The sequence below is a fragment of the Somniosus microcephalus genome, chromosome 8 (genome assembly GCF_052327205.1).
Source record: "Somniosus microcephalus isolate GS21.2 chromosome 8, FLI_Smic_1.0, whole genome shotgun sequence".
Taxonomy (NCBI): Eukaryota; Metazoa; Chordata; class Chondrichthyes; order Squaliformes; family Somniosidae; genus Somniosus; species Somniosus microcephalus.
Window position 1 is genome coordinate 63,422,902 of NC_140994.1, and position 17,918 is coordinate 63,440,819.

General features: G+C 44.4%; 1 protein-coding gene across 1 annotated transcript in view; it reads left to right on the forward strand.

Moving 5' to 3' along the window:
• plce1 (phospholipase C, epsilon 1) overlaps positions 1 to 17,918 on the forward strand; it is an 819,762-nt gene that overhangs the window by 722,604 nt on the left and 79,240 nt on the right. The window contains exons 10-13 of the mRNA XM_085994810.1: positions 7,222 to 7,903; positions 10,831 to 11,013; positions 11,109 to 11,226; positions 13,878 to 14,037. Of these exons, the coding sequence (XP_085850936.1) occupies positions 7,222 to 7,903; positions 10,831 to 11,013; positions 11,109 to 11,226; positions 13,878 to 14,037 (1,143 nt within the window). The remainder of the gene's footprint in view (positions 1 to 7,221; positions 7,904 to 10,830; positions 11,014 to 11,108; positions 11,227 to 13,877; positions 14,038 to 17,918) is intronic.

Here is a 17,918-nt window from a genome sequence, read left to right on the forward strand (position 1 = left end):
TCCCAGGTTTCAGGCAGCAGGAGGCCGTCACTGGGGTCTCGTGGGAACGGTCCCCGGGACTATGGTGTGGTGATGGGGGGTGGGGGGCAATCTGGGGGGCATCCCGGTCAGAGAAAAGGGGAAATCCAGGGCAGGAAAGGCCCAAGGTTTTGTTCCCCCCCCACTCCACTGACCAAGTGCCCCCCCCCCCCCCCGCAAACACCCCCCATCATCACTTACCTGAGTGCCAGGAACCGTTCCCGCAGGGGGGCAGCGGCAGGCTTCTGCCTCCTGGAATCGTGTCTGCCGCCAAGGCAGTGATTCGGGCGGGAGCCTCACCTCCAACATTGAAATGAGCCCTGGAGCTAAAATCGTTCCAAGCCCGCATGTGGTGCTGGGACGGAAGCTTCCCGCTTGCCCGGACGCTGCACATCGCACTCATGCCTCAAGTTAAAACTGAGGCTTGAATGTACAATGGGATTTCAACTACATTCAGCTCTGTGGTTTCTTTCTAATTTGGGTTTAGAAGCTATTCTGTTGCATTGAGAATTATTGCACAATACAAGTTAGAGTCACAGGAGAGGCAAGTGTTCCTAAATAGGAAACATGTCAGTTTTAATCAAAATTAGTGAACATAAGAACATAAGAAATAGGAGCAGGAGTAGGCCAATCGGCCCCTCGAGCCTGCTCCGCTATTCAATAAGATCATGGCTGATCTGATCCTAACCGCCAATCTACTATCACAGAACCATCTCCTGAATCTAACAGAATTAGACACACAAAATAGGAGCAGGATCAGGCTACACGGCCCCTGGGCCCGCTCCGCTACCCACAGGGCCATGACCGATCCGAACCTAGACTCATGTCCAAATTCCTGCCCGCTCCCCGTAGCCCTTAATTCCCTTTACTTCTAGGAAACTGTCTATTTCTGTTTTAAATTTATGTAATGATGTAGCTTCTACAGCTTTTTGGGGCAGCATATTCCATGGATCTACCACCCTCTGAGTGAAGTAGTTCCTCCTCATCTCAGTTTTGAAAGAGCAGCCCCTTATTCTAAGACTATGCCCCCTAGTTCTAGTTTCACCCATCATCGGGAACATCCTCCCCGCATCCACCCGATCCAACCCCTTCACAATCTTATATGTTTCAATAAGATCGCCTCTCATTCTTCTGAACTCCAATGAGTAGAGTCCCAATCTACTCAACCTCTCCTCATATGTCCATCCCCTCATCCCCGGGATTAACCGAGTGAACCTTCTTTGTACTGACTCGAGAGCAAGTATGTCTTTTCTTAAGTATGGACACCAAAACTGTATGCAGTATTCCAGGTGCGGTCTCACCAATACCCTGTACAACTGAGGCAATACCTCCCTATTTTTATATTCTATCCCCCTAGCAATGAAAGCCAACATTCCATTGGCCTTCTTAATCATTCGCTGCACCTGCATACTAACCTTTTGAGTTTCGTGCACCAGGACCCCCAGATCCCTTTGTACTTCAGTACTTTCCAGTTTCTTGCCATTAAGATAATAACTTGCTCTACGCTTTTTCCTGCCAAAGTGCAAAAACTCACACTTTCCAGTATTGTATTCCATCTGCCAAATCTCTGCCCACTTACTTAGCCTGTCTATGTCCCTTTGCAGGTTTTTTATGTCCTCCTCACTCACTACTTTCCCTCCCATCTTAGTATCATCTGCAAACTTTGATATGTTACACTCGGTCCCCTCCTCCAAATCGTTAATATAGATTGTAAAGAGTTGGGGACCCAGCACTGACCCCTGTGGAACACCACTAGTTACTGATTGCCAGTCCGAGAATGAACCATTTATCCCAACTCTCTGCCTTCTGTTAGATAGCCAATCCTCTATCCATGCCAGAATATTACCCCCAATCCCGTGATTTTTTATCTTAAGCAATAATCTTTTCTGTGGCACCTTGTCAAATGGAAGTCTAAATACACTACGTCCACTGGTTCCCCTTTATCCACCCTATATGTTACTTCCTCAAAGAACTCCAGCAAATTTGTCAAACATGACTTCCCCTTCATAAAACCATGCTGACTTTGTCCTATTAAATTATGATTATCCAAATGTCCTGTTACTGTCTCCTTAATAATGGACTCCAATATTTTACCTACCACAGATGTTAGGCTAACCGGTCTATAGTTTCCAGCCTTCTGTCTACTGCCCTTTTTAAATAAGGGCATTGCATTAGCAGTTTTCCAGTCTGCCGGGACCTTTGCTGAGTCCAGGGAGTTTTGGAAAATTATTACCAATGCATCCACAATCCCTACCGCCACTTCCCTCAAGACCCTAGGATGTAAGCCATCAGGTCCAGGTGATTTATCCGCCTTGAGTCCCATTATTTTACCGAGTACCACTTCCTTAGTGATTTTGATCGTGTTTAGCTCCTCCCCCCCTTTAGCCTCCTGTTTGTCCAGTGTTGGGATATTCTTAGTGTCTTCTACTGTAAAGACTGATACAAAATATTCATTCAGTGTTTTTGCCATCTCCATACTTCCCACCATTAATTTCCCGGTCTCATCCTCTAAGGGACCAACATTTACTTTAGCCACCCTTTTTCTTTTTATATAACTATAAAAACTCTTACTATCTGTTTTTATATTTTTTGCTAATTTACTTTCATAATCTATCTTCCCTTTCTTAATCAATCTTTTTGTTATTTTTTGCTGTCTTTTAAAGTTTTCCCAATCCTCTATCCTCCCACTAGATTTGGCTACCTTATATGCCCTTGTTTTTAGTCGAATACTATCCTTAATTTCTTTACTTAGCCACGGATGGCTGTCTTTTCTTTTACACCCTTTTCTTCTCAGTGGAATATATATTTTTTGGAAGTTGTAAAATAACTCCTTAAATGTACACCACTGATCATGTATCGTCTTACCCTTTAATCTATTTTCCCAATCCACTCTACTCAATTCCGCTCTCATACCTTCATAGTCTCCTTTATTCAAGCTTAGCACGCTTGTTTGAGATCCAACCTTCTCACCCTCTAATTGAATATGGAATTCAATCATGTTATGGTCACTCATTCCAAGGGGATCCTTTACTAGGACATTTTTAATTAATCCTGTCTCGTTACACAGGACCAGATCTAAGGTTGCTTGCCCCCTGGTCGGTTCAGTTACATACTGCTCAAGAAACCCATCCCTAATACACTCAATGAACTCATCCTCAAGGCAGCCCTGCCCAATTTGATTTGTCCAATTAATATGATAGTTAAAATCCCCCATAATTATAGATGCTCCCTTATTACAAGCCTCAACTATTTCCTGATTGATACTCCGTCCAACAGAGTTGCAACTGTTCGGAGGCCTATAGACTACGCCCACTAGTGTTTTTTTCCCCTTATTATTCCTTACCTCCACCCAAACTGTTTCATTATCCTGATCTTTTGACCCAATATCATTTCTCTGTATTACAGTGATTCCTTCCTTTATTAACATAGCCACCCCACCGCCCCTTCCTTCCTGCCTGTCCTTCCTGATCGTTAAATAACCTGGTATGTTTAATTCCCAGGCATTGTCACCCTGCAGCCATGTTTCTGTAATGGCCACAAGATCATACCCATATGTAGTTATTTGTGCCATTAACTCGTCTATTTTGTTACGAATGCTACGTGCATTCAGATAGAGAACTTTCAAATATGTTTTGTGACACTTAGTTCCTGCTTTTGCCCTTTTTATTACTTTACCTTTTACTCCATACCTTCTGCCCCTTCCTGACACGCTCTGGTTTTTAATTTCCCCACTGCTACCTAAGTCTATGACCTTCTCTGTTGTCATTTTTATTATTTGCTCTCTAGGAACCTCCCCCCCACTAGTTAGTTTAAAGCCCTCTCTACAGCCCTAGTTATATGATCCGCCAGGACTCTAGTCCCAGCACTGGCCAAGTGAAGCCCGTCCCAATGGAACAGCTCCCTCCTGCCCCAGTACTGGTGCCAGTGTCCCAGGAAGCAAAACCCATTTCTCCCACACCAGCCTTTGAGCCACGCATTTAACTCTCTAATTTTATTTGTCCTAGCCAAATTTGCTCGTGGCTCAGGTAATAATCCAGAGATTATTACCCTTGAGGTTCTGTTTTTTAATTTGACCCCTAGCTGCTCATACTCCTTTAACAGATCCGGCTTCCTAGTCCTATCTATGTCGTTTGTACCAACATGGACCACGACAACTGGATCCACCCCCTCCCACTGCAAGTTTCTTTCCAGCCCAGACGAGATGTCCTTAACCCTGGCACCGGGTAGGCAACACAGCCTTCGGGACTCTCGCTCTCGGCTGCAGAGAACTCTATCTATCCCCCTAATAATATTATCCCCTACCACTACAACATTTCTATTTACTCCCCCCTCTTGAATGGCCCCCTGTTCCACGGTGCTGTGGCCAGGTTGCTCATCCTCCCTGCAGTCCCTGCTCCTGTCCCCACAGGGAGTAAGAACCTCGAACCTGTTGCTCAAGAGCAAGGGCTGCGGCTCCTCCAGCTCTACCTCCTGGATCCCCGTACCTGCCTCACTCGTAGTCACACCGTCCTGTCCCTGACCATGGGCTACATCTGAATTACTTAACTTCATAGGTGTGACCACCTCCTGATACACAGAGTCCAGGTACTTCTCCCCCTCCCTGATGTGTCGCAGTGTCTGAAGCTCAGACTCCAGCTCATCAACACGGAGCTGGAGTTCCTGTAGCAGCAGACACTTGTCACAGACGTAATCACCGTGAGCCTCAATGGGGTTCACCGGCTCCCACATCTCGCAACAGTAACACATCACCTGCTCCATTCTATGTAATTAATTAAATTTTTTATTGTTAGTTATGGACACCCTCTGCCCGATTTTAGATGCTAGTATCCCCTTTAATTAATTGGATTTAAATTAAATCAGTTAAATAGTTACACCAGTTAAATGGTTTACCAACAGTCACTCTGCACCAGAAAGGCCTTGGTACACCACAGCAACCTTAAAAACTATAAACCACAGACTTAAAGTTTTAAAACGAGAGAAATACTCCAACCAATCACCTACCTGTTTTGTGGTGACGTCACACCTTGAATACTTTTTACCTCTCTCCTTGCCTGAGATTGGAGATTGGTAAGCCTACCTGAGCTTCTGGGGCCTCTTGTAGTCGCTCTGCCGCGCTGCTCCGCCTCCACCCGCTGCCGATGCCACACTGAGGCCTACCTGAGCCTCTGGGGCCTCCTTGTAGTCGCTCTGCCGCGCTGCTCCGCCTCCACCCGCTGCTGATGCCGCACTGAGGCCTACCTGAGCCTCTGGGGCCTCTTGTAGTCGCTCTGCCGCGCTGTTCCGCCTCCACCCGCTGCCAATGCCGTACTGAGGCCTACCTGAGCCTCTGGGGCCTCTTGTAGTCGCTCTGCCGCGCTGCTCCGCCTCCACCCGCTGCCGATGCCGCACTGACATGTGGTAACAAAATTAGCAGTGGAAAAAATAAATGACTCAATGTACTGGCAATAATTATTCTTTAATGCGTCTCAAGCAGATAACAAACCGGTGTAACTGTTGATCCAGGTGTGGAGTGCCCAATTGTAACAGGGAATAGCTGAATACCAGCAGAGAACATTCTGATTGACCCATAAAGCAGGTTATGCACTGAGGCCTGCAGAGTTGGACAAGGACACAGAAAGGTGTTGGTTTCTGACACTGGCAGCAGTTTCTTTGCTACAAAGGGTATTTTCACACAAAGGATAGTAGAAATCCTTCAGAAAGCCGGCACGGGCACGATGGGCCGAATGGCCTTCTTCTGTGCTGTATCATTTTATGAAATCAGAAATTCTCTCCCCCAAAAACTGTGGAGACTGGGTCAATTAGAGCTTTGAAGACTGAAATCGATAGATTTTTGTTAGGTAAAGGTATCAAGGATTTTGGAACTAAGGAAGGAAAATGGAATTGTAGTACAGATTAGCCATGATCTAATTGAATGGCAAAGTAAGCTCCGGGGGCTGAATAGTCTCCTCCTGTTCCTAATGTTTCTATGTTCCTAATATTTATTTTGGAGAGAAATACAAGTATCAGATAAAATATCCATGTGCATTTTGTGGGGAGAATCTCCACAGGGTTCTCCTGACCTCCCGTTATTAACTTCGGTATCAAGATCGGCAGAAACTATGAGAGATGGTTGAAAGGGCTGTTTACACCATTTCTCCAGACGTTCTGCCAATCTTCTGCCAGAGAACCCCCTCAGAAATTCCAGGCATACATATTTGATGGTGATAACTTTAGGACATTATAGTACAGTTGCTGACTAAAAGAAAAATAGTGTTCAAAAGTATTCCAGACCTGGACCCCCCAGAAGGAGGCCCACAATCACTATTCCAGAGGCTGGTATGCCTCATTCTCCTGAACATCTTGCCTGCTGATCCCATCACTGACATTTCCAAGGCTGGGAATGCAGCAACAGTGGTGTTGGAAGTCCTCACCTCCCAGCCCATCCCTTCTGCACAAATGTCCTTGTTTGGGGTGGGTGGAGGCTGAGCAGGGACTTCCAACATTAGGCTGGGACCTAGCATGTCCGGGTCCTGGCCTAGCTTCAGACCCTACTGGCACACTCCTGCGAGAGCTATGACAGGAGTGCGCAGGAAAGACTGAGGATTTATGGACGGTGTGAGTAAAACTGGTCCAAAATTGAAAATTAAATTAAATATTATTTCATGTCATTGTGCTTGAGATTAAATGCTTCATGTTTCAATATTTGTCAGGTGGATTCAGCAGCCTTAAGCAATTGGTTCTGCTCAGTCCTGAAGGTGACATTTAATACGAAGGTTGCTGTTTGTCATTTGAGAGTGTGGTGATGTGCAGCGTGGCTTCCCTTCACCTCTAGTATTTGAGACAATAACTCCTCACGTGACAAACCAAGCCAGACTGGTCTCAAGTAAAAACTTAACACTGCTTCTTTCTACTATTGCATTTTTACATTGCATTCATATATAAACTAATTATAAAACTAGAAGTGCTGTTTAATAAATAATAACCCTGTGTGGCCTCTGTGCCCTATGAAAAGTGAATGCGGAACAACTCCCAATGCTGCGCGCTTGGCTCCTCTAAGCTAAGTATGGTGTAGTGCTGGTACTGAAAGCCATGGAGGAGTCCACAGCTCATTGGCCCCACTCCCAGCCGGTGGAGCTGGTGAGAGCCTTGATCAGAGGCAGCAAAGGGAACAGGAGGAAAAACATCAGTGTGCAGCTCTCAGTTTTCTTCTCCTTCATTGCGCAGGTTCATTGTTGGAGATCTGTCAGATTCGGAAAGTGATTCCTTTGAGCTGTCCAGTGAGTGTGATCTGAGTGGGGCCGAGGACCAGCAAAAGGCATTCAGTCATGAGACGGAACTTATTCCTTGGTATGTACTGTCCATCAGAGCCGACGTCCATCAGTTTCTCCTACAAGGGGCCACTGTCATACATTACGATCAGGAGGCTCACCTTTCGGCACGCTGTTTTCTCAAACTGCAACCTGACAACTGTACTCTAACCTGGTCAAAACCACCTACAGCCAGCCCGGCCAACGCCAAGGTAAAAAGCATGGTAGTGGGTAATAGCGTGGACCTTTGTAACAGCAAGTTCCAGATGTATGGGCACATAGCACTAAACGGACTTGTGGAAGGTTTCTTGGACATGTCTGCGGTGAAAGCTGTCTACATGGGACATACAGGAATTGATCTGAATACTGTATGCATTCAAAACAAGCTGTGCCATATGACCCTGGAGGACAATTGCGTGACGCTGCTCTATGGGGTCCATACAACTGATAATCGATTGTTGCACTTTGTGGCCCCTAAGTACACTGCTAAGATGGTGCATGATGGATTACAGGAGCTAATGTCGGCTGTGAGAAAAATGAAGAGGTTTCCCGACCAGAGACTGCAGTGGCTGAGGAAGCAGTACATCAGCTTATATCAGGTACATGGACAACAATCATGTGCGCCCAATCTTTCTAAACAACATCAAATAATGTAGGCTTAGAAATTCCTGTTGGCGACATTAGTAGACAAACACTTAGCATATTTGTATAATGCTGGCATTACCCTGTCTACATTAAATAATAGATAAAGGAATATCATACAAACACACTAAGCATTTGTTCATTAATATTGCCAAACACACTAGGCATTCATCCATTAAAATTCTAGACTTTACTGTTAGGAGTCCAAAATACCTGCCTTTACTGCCAAGTTTTCAAATTTAATTATGTATATTGTGATGTCCTAATGTACAAAAAGAAGTAAAAGAAAGCTCTAATCGCCAAACAAAAAAAGTTGAGTTTAAACGTATTCATGTTCAGTCTCTCATTGAGGCCAAGAGATTGGTGTTACAGACTATTCATGGTGATAGAAGTTAGAAGGTAAAGAAGTTCTTTTGAACAGAGTGAGACATCTGACTCTTCACAATATCCCTCACATTCCTTTACCTTTGACCCTCAGAAGCCTTCGTATTATGGCATGAAGAGACAAAGTACTGATAAGAAGAGGGATTTGACCATATATAAAATTGACGAAGGGTTGGTAATTCTGGCACTTAGTATTGGGCTTTCAACCCACAGTGGGACTAACTGAAAAGGCTTTTAATAAAGTATTGCATGAGATATTCCTTAACAAACTAAACTCAGTGGGTAACAAAGATAACATATTAGTAATTAGCTAAGAGGAAAGAATAAAGGGGTGGGCAGGCAGCTAGGTGAAAATGAGGGGAGCTATTGAGTCGGGAGGCTCAGAGATCTATTTTGGTACCTCTCCTGCTTCTGGTATATGTAAATGCCCATGACTCATAATAAGTAGTTAAATTCACAGATGACTCCAAACAAGGGAAGATCAATGAACCCAGAGGAGGCAGCCAAGATCTTACAAAGAGAGCGCAATAGGGTTTTCACATGGGTTGTTCAATAGCAAATTAAGTTCACTACAGTCAAAGGCAAGATACTGTATATTGGAAGCAAAATAGGAGCCGCATGTGCTCAATGGGTGGGACAGGAGTTGGCAAGGGGGAAGTTGAAAGAGATCTGGGAGTGAATCAGTTGAGTTCAAATCCTTATTGGCTGCAGTGTTCTGGTCAGGCCACACTTGGAGTACCAGGTACTGTTCTGGTTGATATGACATAACAGAACATCCAGGCCCTAGAGGTAGTGCAGAGGAGAGAACTGAAACTACACCTTGGTGTTAGAGGAATGAGCTATGAGGAATGACTTGGTAAGAAAAGGCTCTTCAAAAAGAGACATCATATAGTGGACCTAACTGAGTTATTTAAGATACTAATCAGGATAAGTAAAGTTTCTGTTAAGCCAATATTGACAGGATGTATGTGTATTTGCACATTTTTGTTTGGGGTTGTTCCTCCCATTGTAATGATGTAATTATAGTCAAGAGTTTACTGTTGAGAGGAGAGGGTTTTCTTTTAAAGAAGTGTGTGTGCCTACCAATGTAAGAGATGGTGCTGGGGCATGTAACTCTTCCCATTTTGGGCACCTAGTGTTAGCATCAAACGCTGCCTGATGTAGAATAAAGCCTGCTCTGCTCTGTCTCAACAAGGTGCTTCAGTGCCAGCCTCACAAGAGCAGCCTTTACAGCACCTGTGAGACACTTTGCCCATTCCCCACACCAACCAACCTCTGGTCTCTGAGAATCTCAATTCATGGCAGTTCTGTGCTGCCGTAGGTCCACGTCCATGGAACTGGATTGAGACTACCCAGACTAGCTAGGCCAAGTCCTTGAGAAAGATAGTCTTTGAAATGTCAATATTTCACGTAGGAAAATATAGACCAAGCAATCGGAGCAGACTTTCATTCCAACAGTCTGGGTTGGAACTGAGCCCAGGTCCCAGAGTTTCTCTGGTGCTTCGTCCAGAGTTTCAGCTGTCCGCCTACATCATTTGATGTGTTTATAATAGGGACTGAGTGTTACAATTACACTGCCAGTTCTGAGGAGGAGCCCAATATGATGGCGCTGTAATCGTTAAAGACTTGAGTAAATATCATAAATAATGGGAGCCCAGCTGCACACACTATTGAAATGAGCTATGTGTGGGGTTTTGTTTTCCAGATCCACTCATCATTTTAATTTTAAGCTCCTTTTTGAAAATAAGACGAGTCTCTTTTTAATATATTTTAAGGGGGAGATAATTATACTAGACTCAATCATGGAAGGACAGAAGTATTATGACGGCTGTGGTAATCTAAATGTTTAGTCTTCTAACCTAAACCCAACACAGCATTTACTTTTACAACAATTTTTCTGCAAATTCAAGAATTGCAAATCCTACTCCTCGTCATGTAGGGGTGACGTCATGTGCAATTCACTGAAAGATCTGTAAAATAGCAGGAGAGATAAAAAATAGTTTTAACTATCAGGCTTGGATTTATAGAAAAATTATATAGATAAATCTACTAAAAGGTATTGGAGCTAACCTGTCTTGAAACTTGCTATTCATTTGTTTGAATTAATATGGAATTTTACTTGAAATCAATAAAAATGTCACAGTAACTGTTCTGCCACTGGGTAAAGAAGACCTGATCAGGAAAGTTAACTTTAACTCTGTGTGAGAGTGTCAGCAGAGAGGTGGGATTAAGAATAAAGCCTTAATTTTCTTGGTTACTTGTGGTTAGCCTTTACCTGTAGGAACCACCAAGTATATAACATGTGAAAATTGAAGATTAAGGGGAAGCTAGATAAATACATGAGGGAAAAAGGAATAGAAGGATATGACGTTAGGGTTTGATGAAGTAAGGTGGAAGGAGGCAAGTGTGGAGCTTAAACGCCAGCATAGACCTGTTGGGCCGAATGGCCTGTTTCTGTGCTGTAAAATTCTATGTCATTCTATGTAATTGTTCCATGTAGGAGGAAGGCAAGTTTGAAGGGCCAACGCTGGCTCAGGTTATTGAGCTCTTCGGAGGCAGACGATGGATCACGAGAAACACAACCACAGCGACTTTGAACAGAAACACTGAAAAATCGAGCCTGCAGCGCAACAACACACTGGGAATGAGCACGGCCAAAAAGATAAAGAAATCGCTTATCAGGGTAAGAGATGGCACTGCCCGAAGTCACCGCTCGGTGTGATTCTGGTCAAGGACAGATCAACTCTAACTGAAAACCTTACAACTTGTTCTGCGCAGGGAGACAGTGGGGACATCACTGATGAGGAAACCAGCGCACGCAAGACCCGAAGCTGCAAAGAATCTCGAAGCAGGAGTGGATCTGATCCCGTGGACTTTGATGAACAAGAAGAATCAGGTAACAAATTTCTGCTCTTAATATCTACAGGACTTATGGACCTGATCTAGCCCAGAATAATTTATAAAATCAGTGAGAAAGCTATAGTTAATATTTTAAGAAACGCTGTAAAAAATAGAGCTGTGCCTGTGATTGGAGGATAGCAAATGTTAACATATTATTTCTCCACTTCACCTGAAGAAGGAGCAGCGCTCCGAAAGCTTGTGATTTCAAATAAAGCTGTTGGATTATAACCTGGTGTTGTGTGACTTCTTACATTTGTCCACCCCAGTCCAACTCCGGCATCTCCACACCACAACATATTATTCAGCAAAGAAGTGGCTGTAGTTGGCTGGTTGGTTATGGCTGATGTGTAGGGGGGGGGTGGTGGCTGCTGTGGTTAGCTTGTTATGGCAGGGAGGTTGTGGTTGGCTACCTGTGGCAGGAGGGCTGTGGTTGGCTGGCTGTGCCAGGGGGTTTGTGGTTGGCTACCTGTGGCAGGAGGGCTGTGGTTGGCTTGTTATGGCAGGGAGGTTGTGGTTGGCTACCTGTGGCAGGAGGGCTGTGGTTGGCTGGCTGTGCCAGGGGGGTTGTGGTTGGCTACCTGTGGCAGGAGGGCTGTGGTTGGCTTGTTATGGCAGGGAGGTTGTGGTTGGCTACCTGTGGCAGGAGGGCTGTGGTTGGCTGGCTGTGCCAGGGGGGTTGTGGTTGGCTACCTGTGGCAGGAGGGCTGTGGTTGGCTTGTTATGGCAGGGGGTTTGTGGTTGGCTACCTGTGGCAGGAGGGCTGTGGTTGCCTTGTTATGGCAGGGGGGTTGTGGTTGGCTACCTGTGGCAGGAGGGCTGTGGTTGGCTGGCTGTGGCAGGGTGTCTATGGTTGGCTGATTGGCTGTTCCAGGTCTCTCTTTCCCATTTTGCTGTATTCTCTGCATCAGCTGTTATTCTCTGTGTACCTTCCTCCTCATCAGAATCTGTAAGCTCATAGATTAAGTGCTGTTCTCCTAATACAAAAAGAAAATACTGCAGATGCTGGAAATCTTAAATAATAACAGAAAATGCTGTTCTCCTAAACCTGTGCTTTTTTCATTTAAAAATTGCTGCTTACACTTTTTAACAGGGGAAGGATCAAAGATTCACATTAACATATTAAACAGGGTAGGGATTTTTTTTATTTGTTCCTGGGCGTTGCTGGCAAGGCCAGCATTTATTGCCCATCCCTCATTGCCCCTGAGAAGGTGGTGGTGAGCTGCCCTCTTGAACCGCTGCAGTCCCTGATACTTCTTTGCAGTGGTTTGTTACAACTGAGTGGCTTGCTAGGCCAGAGGGCAGTTAAGAGTCAAGCACATTGCTGTGGGTCTGGAGTCACATATAGGCTAGACCAGGTAAGGACGGCAGATTTTCTTCCCTAAAGGACATTCGTGAACCAGATGGGTTTTTACGACAATCCGATAGTTTCATGGTCACCATTACTGACACTAGCTTTTTAGTCCAGATTAATTTAATTAACTGATGTTAGGATTTGAACTCACGTTCATTAGTCCAGGCCTCTGGATTACTAGTCCAGTAACATAACCACTATGTTACTGTACCCCTTGTGTGGATCATGTGAATTAACATATTAAACAGGGGAGGAATCAGTGTTGCACAGGGGAGATTCCTTGACCCGCTCAGCTGGAGTGGATGCTGCTAACCATCACAGCTGTCAAGTAATCACTGTGCTCTGCCTCTTACTCGGTACACCGGACTATTTAATGCATTGAGCCACCCTAGTCTCACTGAACTGTGCCTGTTGATTTACCATGGGTTTGCTGTGTGTGGATTGCATGTCTGTGTGCTGGCAGACTGGAGTGGGAGGGTGAAGAAGAGTTCTCCACTGCATGAAACCTACCACTATAGAACAGGCCAATGGGAATGCAGAGCTAAAGGCTCTTACTATTATATGCATTCAGTCTAATGAGAAATCAATTACTTCTGCACAGTGATAATTGCTGCTGTACTTTACTTTAATCCTTTCATCAATTTTCTGTCTCCTAAAGTTCAGACTTGCTTTTTTCTGCTGCCAATAGATCAAAGTCCTCAATCTCCATTTCCATCAGATCCTGTGCAGTTCTCTGGTCACCTTGTTTCCAACTCAGCTGGTCCACTCCCCACCTTACACTTTAAACTCTGTGCATTGGGCTCAACTGTTTTCCTTGTCTCCTGGGTATAGTGTTATGTGGAGGCACTGATGGATGTGGAATTAGTTCCCGTCAATAGGAATTAAAACTATTTTAATCAAGCCCTTTAAAAAGAAGCTGGTCAAATAGTGTAGGATTGGCAGTTATGAATGATCTGTGGAGCACAATGGTTCCTGTGCTGCTGCTGGTCAAAAGTGAGTAATATGATTTAGTGTAGGATTGCAGCGTTTGATTGCAACGTTTGTAATGTTAAATTGTAATGTTAGATCGATGTTCTTAGAGTCAAAGTTCTTCTGTTTTCTGCTTTTAACAATGGCATTATTTTTTGCTGGTTTAGAGAATGAAGAAATGCTATCATGGTCCCCACAGTTTGTCATATTTTTAAATATTTAACCTTCGAACTTGAAGAGAGCATATGACGTGAACTACAAAACAATGAATTAAGTGCTACCTATTTAATTTATTTGACACGTTTATCCTTTCAATGCCTTTTTAGATTTGAGCATCACAATGGGTTCTCCTGGCTCCTGTACGCTCCCGACCAGAGCCCGTTCCCTCACCACCCCATGCTCCACCACGTTAGGCCCTCCAACACCCACTCCAGTGAGGCCTGCCTCCTCTCCAGTCCTGTCAACTGTCAGCAAGGCCAAGCCTGGGTAAGAGAAAATAAATGATCGCTGATATTCTCTCACACTTTCCTGACTATTAATACAACACTTATTATAACAGGAAAGATTGAACGGTTCATGTGAAAAGCCAACTTTAAAAACTGTGGAGAAAGCCAAAACAATTTAAAACCAATGTGTTGCAAAGCCATTATTTACTTGCTAATGTAATTCATTATTCACTCTGTAAGTGATACCAAGGATGAGAGGCTAGCATTATGAGGAGAGACGTGAGATACTTGAGCTATTTACACTGGGGCAGCCAAGGCCAAGAGAAGATTTAAATTGATATTTTGAAAATTATGAAGGGTTTTGATAGGCTGAATAGGAAAGACTATACCCTTTGTTTGAAGGGTCAGCAATTTAAGTCACGAAATGCGATAAGAGGTTGGGAGAAATTTCTTAATGCTGAGGATTATTGAAGTATGGAATTCTTTGCCACAGGGAATAGTTAAGGCAGAGGTCATATCATAGAATGGTTACATAGAATGGTTACAGCACGGAAGAAGGCCATTCGGCCCATTGAGCCCGTGCCAACTCTCAGCTAGTCCCGCTCCCCTGTCCTTTCCACATAGCCCTGCAATTTTTTTCTTTCAGGTACTTATCCAATTCCCTTTTGAAAGCCGTGATTGAATCTGCCTCCATCACCCTTTCAGGCAGTGCATTCCAGATCTTAACCGCTCGCTGTGTAAACAAAGTTTTTCCTACGTCGCCTTTGGTTCTTTTGCCAATCACCTTAAATCTGTGTCCTCTGGTTCTCGATCTTTCTGCCAATGGGAACAGTTTCTCTCTATCTACTCTGTCCAGGCCCCTCATGATTTTGAACACCTCTATCAAATCTCCTCTCAATCTTCTCTGCTCCAAGGAGAACAACCCCAGCTTCTCCAGTCTATCAACGTAACTGAAATCCCTCATCCCTGGAATCGTTCTCATAAATATTTTCGGCACCTTCTCTAAGGCCTTCACATCCTTCCTAAAGTATGGTGCCCAGAATTGGACACAATACTCCAGTTGGGGCCGAACCAGTGTTTTAAAAATGGTTCATCATAATTTCCACACTTTTGTACTCTATACCTCTATTTATGAAGCCCAGGATCCCGTAAGCCTTTTTAACAGCTTTCTCAACCTGCCCTGCCACCTTCAATGATTTGTGCACATATACCCCCAGGTCTCTCTGTTCGTGCACCCGCATTAGGATTGTACCATTTAGCTTATATGTCCTCTCATTCTTCCTACCAAAATGTATCACTTCACACTTTTCTGCGTTAAATTTCATCTGCCACGTGTCCACCCATTTCACCAGCCTCTCTATGTCTTCCTGAAATCTATCACTCTCCTCCTCACTGTTCACTATACTTCCAAGTTTTGTGTCATCTGCAAATTTTGAAATTGTGCCTGTACACCCAAGTCCAAGTCATACGTACGTACATATATCAAGAAAAGCAGTGGTCCTAGTACCGACCCCTGGTGAACACCACTGCGTACCTTCCTCCAGTCCGAAAAACAACCGTTCACCACTACTCTGTTTCCTGTCACTTAGCCAATTTCGTGTCCATGCTGCCACTTTCCCTTTTATTCCATGGGCCTCAACTTTGCTGGCAAGCCTATTATATGGCACTTTGTCGAATGCCTTTTGGAAATCCATGTACACCATGTTAATCGCATTACCCTCATCCACCCTTTCTATTACCTCATCAAAAAACTCGATCAAGTTGGTTAAACACAATTTGCCTTTAACAAATCCGTGCTGGCTTTCCTTAATTAATTCACACCTATCCAAGTGACTGTTAATTTTGTCCCTGATTACTGTTTCTAAAAGCTTCCCCACTACCAAGGTTAAACTGACTGGCCTGTAGTTGCTGGGTTTATCTTTACACCCTTTTTTGAACAATGGTGTAACATTTGCAATTCTCCAGTCCTCTGGCACCACCCCCCCCCCCCGTATCTATAGAGGATTGGAATATTATGGCCAGTACCTCTGCGATTTCCAGACTCAGTTCGCTCAGCACCCTCTGATACATCCCATCTGCTCCTGGTGACTTATCTACTTTAAGTACAGCCAGCCTTTCTAATACCTCTTGATCAATTTTTATACTCTCAAGTGTCTCCACTACCTTCTCCTTCACCATGTTTATGGCAGCATCCTCTTCCTTGGTGAAGACAGATGCAAAGTACTCGTTTAGTACCTCAGCCATACCCTCTGCCTCCATGCATAGGTCTCCTTTTTGGTCCCTAATCGGCCCCACTCCTTCTCTTACTACCCTTTTACTATTTGTATGCCGACAGAAGACTTTTGGATTACCTTTTATGTTGGCTGCCAGTCTATTCTCATACCCTCTCTTTGACCCTCTTATTTTCTTTTTCACTTCTCCTCTGACCTTTCTGTGTATAGCCTGATTCTCAGATGTATTTGCAACCTGACATCTGCCATATGCGCTCTTTTTCTGCTTCATCATATTGGCTATCTGTTTCATCATCCAGGGAGCTCTGACTTTAGTTGCCCTGCCTTTCCCCCTCATGGGAATGTACCTTGACTGTACCTGAACTATTTCCTCTTTAAAGGCAGCCCATTGTTCCACTACAGTTTTGCCTGTCAATCTTTGATTCCAATTTACCTGGGCCAGATCCGTTCTCATCCCACTGAAATTGGCCTTCCCCCAGTTAAACATTCTTACTCTAGATTGCTCCCTGTCCTTTTCCATGGCTAATCTAAATCTTATGATATGATCACTGTTCCCTAAATGTTCACTTACTGACACTTGCTCCACTTGACCTACCTCATTCCCCAGAACTAGATCCAGCAATGCCTCCTTCCTCGTTGGGCCGGAAACATACTGATCAAGAAAGTTCTCCTGAACACACTTCAGAAGTTCTTCCCCTTCTCTGCCCTTTACACTATTACAATCCCAGTTTATATTAGGATAGTTAAAATCCCCCATTATTACTATTCCACAGTTCTTGCATCTCTCTGTAATTTCCCTGCAAATTTGCTCCTCCATATCTTTCCCACTATTTGGTGGTATGTAGAATACACCTAGTAGTGTAATGGCACCTCTATTATTTCTTAACTCTAACCATATAGATTCTGTCCTTGACCCCTCCAGGACATTCTCCTTCTCCAGCACTGTAACACTCTCCTTAACCAATACTGTCACACCACCTCCTATCTTTCCTGAACACTTTATAACCAGGAATATTTAATACCCAATCCTGCCCTTTTTTGAGCCAGGTCTCAGTTATTGCCACAACATCATATTCCCATGTGGCTTTTTGTGCCTGCAGCTCACTTACCTTGTTTAATACGCTTCGTGCGTTCACATACATACACTGTAAACCCATCTTAGACCATCCTGTATTCTTTCTTAGTTGGACCCCACCTAATACCTTACTATTTCTTACTTTAGTGCTCTCTGCCTCTCCCAATCCTTTGAGCAATTATTTCCCCTTTCTAAGGTTACATCCTGGTGCCCATCCCCCTGCTAAATTAGTTTAAATCCTCCCCAACAACACTAGCAAACCTCCCCGCGAGGATATTGATTCTGGCCCTGTTGAGGTCCCAATGCCCCAGGAATCTGAAGCCCTCCCTCCTGTACCATCCAGCCACGCATTCATCTGCTCTATCCTCCTATTTCTATATTCAAGAGCACGTGGCACCGGGAGTAATCCGGAGATTACTACCTTTTGAGGTCCTGCTTTTTAATCTCTTTCCTAGCTCTCTAAAATCTGCCTGCAGGACCTCATCCCTCTTTCTGCCTATGTCGTTGGTACCGATATGGACCACTAGCTGTTCACCCTTCACCCTCCCCCCTCGGAATGTTCTGCAGCCGCTCAGTGACATCCTTGACCCTGGCACCAGGGAGGCAACATACCAT